The sequence below is a fragment of the Saprolegnia parasitica genome, assembly GCF_000151545.1.
Source record: "Saprolegnia parasitica CBS 223.65 unplaced genomic scaffold supercont2.1307, whole genome shotgun sequence".
Lineage (NCBI taxonomy): Eukaryota > Oomycota > Saprolegniomycetes > Saprolegniales > Saprolegniaceae > Saprolegnia > Saprolegnia parasitica.
The window spans coordinates 1-2,151 of record NW_012157701.1 but is presented as its reverse complement, the minus strand read 5'-3'; the positions used below and the strand labels follow the sequence as shown (position 1 = coordinate 2,151).

At 55.0% G+C, this 2,151-nt stretch overlaps 2 protein-coding genes across 2 annotated transcripts; both read right to left on the bottom strand.

Annotated features, from left to right (window-relative positions):
- Positions 1–42: 42 nt before the first annotated feature.
- Positions 43–643, bottom strand: SPRG_18580 (hypothetical protein; the record flags this gene model as incomplete). The annotated part of the gene is made up of 6 exons (XM_012358019.1): positions 43–91; positions 140–228; positions 271–349; positions 395–477; positions 527–538; positions 589–643. Coding segments are annotated over 6 exons (367 nt in total), but the record flags the coding sequence as incomplete, so codon positions are not given.
- A 1,214-nt stretch (positions 644–1,857) lies between these two features.
- On the bottom strand, positions 1,858–2,133 carry SPRG_18578 (hypothetical protein; the record flags this gene model as incomplete). Its single annotated transcript, XM_012358018.1, has 1 exon — positions 1,858–2,133. A coding segment is annotated over one exon (276 nt), but the record flags the coding sequence as incomplete, so codon positions are not given.
- Positions 2,134–2,151: the final 18 nt, after the last annotated feature.

Here is a 2,151-nt window from a genome sequence, read left to right as displayed (position 1 = left end):
CTGGAAAGGCATGAGGAGACGTCATGGATCCAAAATGCGTACCCGTCGTGCTCGAGGCGACGACGCCACCTTGCTGGCGCCACACAAGGGCCTACATTCTGCATCGCATGCGGTTCTATATAGCGCATCCTCCTCGTACCTCGACCCAGAGCGCAGCGTCGTCCTGGCCCTTGGCCTTGATGGTATATATCCGATCATTGAGCTCGATCGTAAAGAGGCCCGGGCCATCTATGCAAATGTGAGCAGCGATGTGATGCCCACGATGCGTACCTTCGGCGGTCTCGGGCAAGAGCGCGATTTCGCCGACCTGAGGCAGGTTGAGGGCCGCGAGGAGCTTCTGGCCTTGCTTCTACTCGAACCATGAGCAAGCATCCTACGACCGCTGTAGCAAGACCTTGTAGTACGTCAGGAAGCATCCGTTCGTCTCGAACCAGCGCTTTTGCCACTTGCCGTTGCGCGTCTTCTTGAGGAGGTAGCCTACGGAGCATGGCGTCGGACGGCCACAACCCGTCGACAGTCGGCGTACCTCGGAGCTCATCTACACGCAGCGCCGCATGAGCCTCCTGGCGCATCCAAGGGCCATGGTACCTGTCTGGTAGACGGACGCGTCGTCGCGCGGAACCTTGGCCGTCGTCTCCTCCATGCTCGGTCTGGTCGTCGCGACGTTCCACTGAATTTGAGTAACCGCGCTCACGCGGCTGCGATCGCGGGTGCGTTGCACTTGAAGTTTGTATGACAAAAGTTGCGTGTGCCCAGCCGCCCGCTTGCCGCAACCGAAAAACGAACGTTTGTAACAGTCCGGATACCGCAAGCGGACGACACGCTAGAAAGACGCCATCGCTCTTGCCCGATGATGGATTGCAACCCGCATCTATAAATATACACACACAAGCTTGCATACAATATTACCTCCACGACGTGCATACCTTGTAGCTTAACAACAAGGTCTCCTATTGCCTTGTCCCAGTGCTGTAAAAGCGACGTCGACCGACTCAGCGCGTACCTGGTCAGTCTGCCTTGGCCATCATCTTAGACGACGGTAAGTGAACCCAACGATATCTCATGGGTGCAGATGGCGCCTCTGGGACCTTGCTCTCCATTCTGCCAAAAGCAGTCTCGACGAGACACCCGTAGGATATTAGGACTGGACGGGAGCCTTGACCAGAGTCTTTCCTTGACCAGCTATTCAGCATTGTGGTTAAAGTGGGCGAAAAAACTCCATGAGCAGAACTTTCGCTCGTCGTTCTCGTTCGCCTTTTCTCTTCTTCTGTTGTGCGCCGAAATTCAGCAAGTTTGGTCCATCCTATATGCTTCTATTGTTCACCGACGTGCTATTACATTAGAGTTCATTCGACACGGTTTCCTTTGAAACACACCCGACGGCTTGCATCCTCAGTCGGGTGGTCCGAGTACGACCTCGCGCGAGCCATCACTCGGCGAGTGGGGCTCACCACGGGATGGATCTCTTCGTGCGCAGCTCACTCCCAACGGCCAAGTGCTGGTGCCAACTCCCACGCATCCAGGCGTAGCACTATTTATGCGAAGTCTGAGTTGATTTTTGCCAACTTTATTTCAAAGCGAACACGTTTGATTGATTGATTGATTGATTGATTGCATTCGACTCCGACAGATAGATATATTCTAGTCGTACCTACGGAATCTACACAATATCAACACTACTCGCGCAGCGGTATGGTTCATCAGGACAAGGGAATATAAGTCCCTTGACGAGGGTGACGTCATTCTTTTACAAGCCAAACGTCATCTTGTCCACGAGGCCGTCGACCGACTTCCTTTGCTTCATGCAACCGCCAACAAGACATGCTAAATTGTAGCATACGCGTGTGGTACTTCTTGTTAGTGCGGACTTGTGTCGGTCGCGTGGGGGTGGACGAGGCGCTTCGAGGGGCTAAGACGTTCGTTCTGCTGCCGCAGCATTTGTGTCTGGACGCGCGCCACGTCCGAAATCCGGTCTTCGGCGTGACAAAGGCGCTCTTCGAGGATCGACAGCGTGCGCGTAATGATCTCGAGCTGGCCGACAATGTGATCGAACGTCGCGCTGAGGTTCTCGGGTAGCCGGGCGTCAGAACTCGGTGGCTTGGACGACACCACGTGTCGACTCTCGTCCTTGCGCTCGTTTGCCGTTGGCAT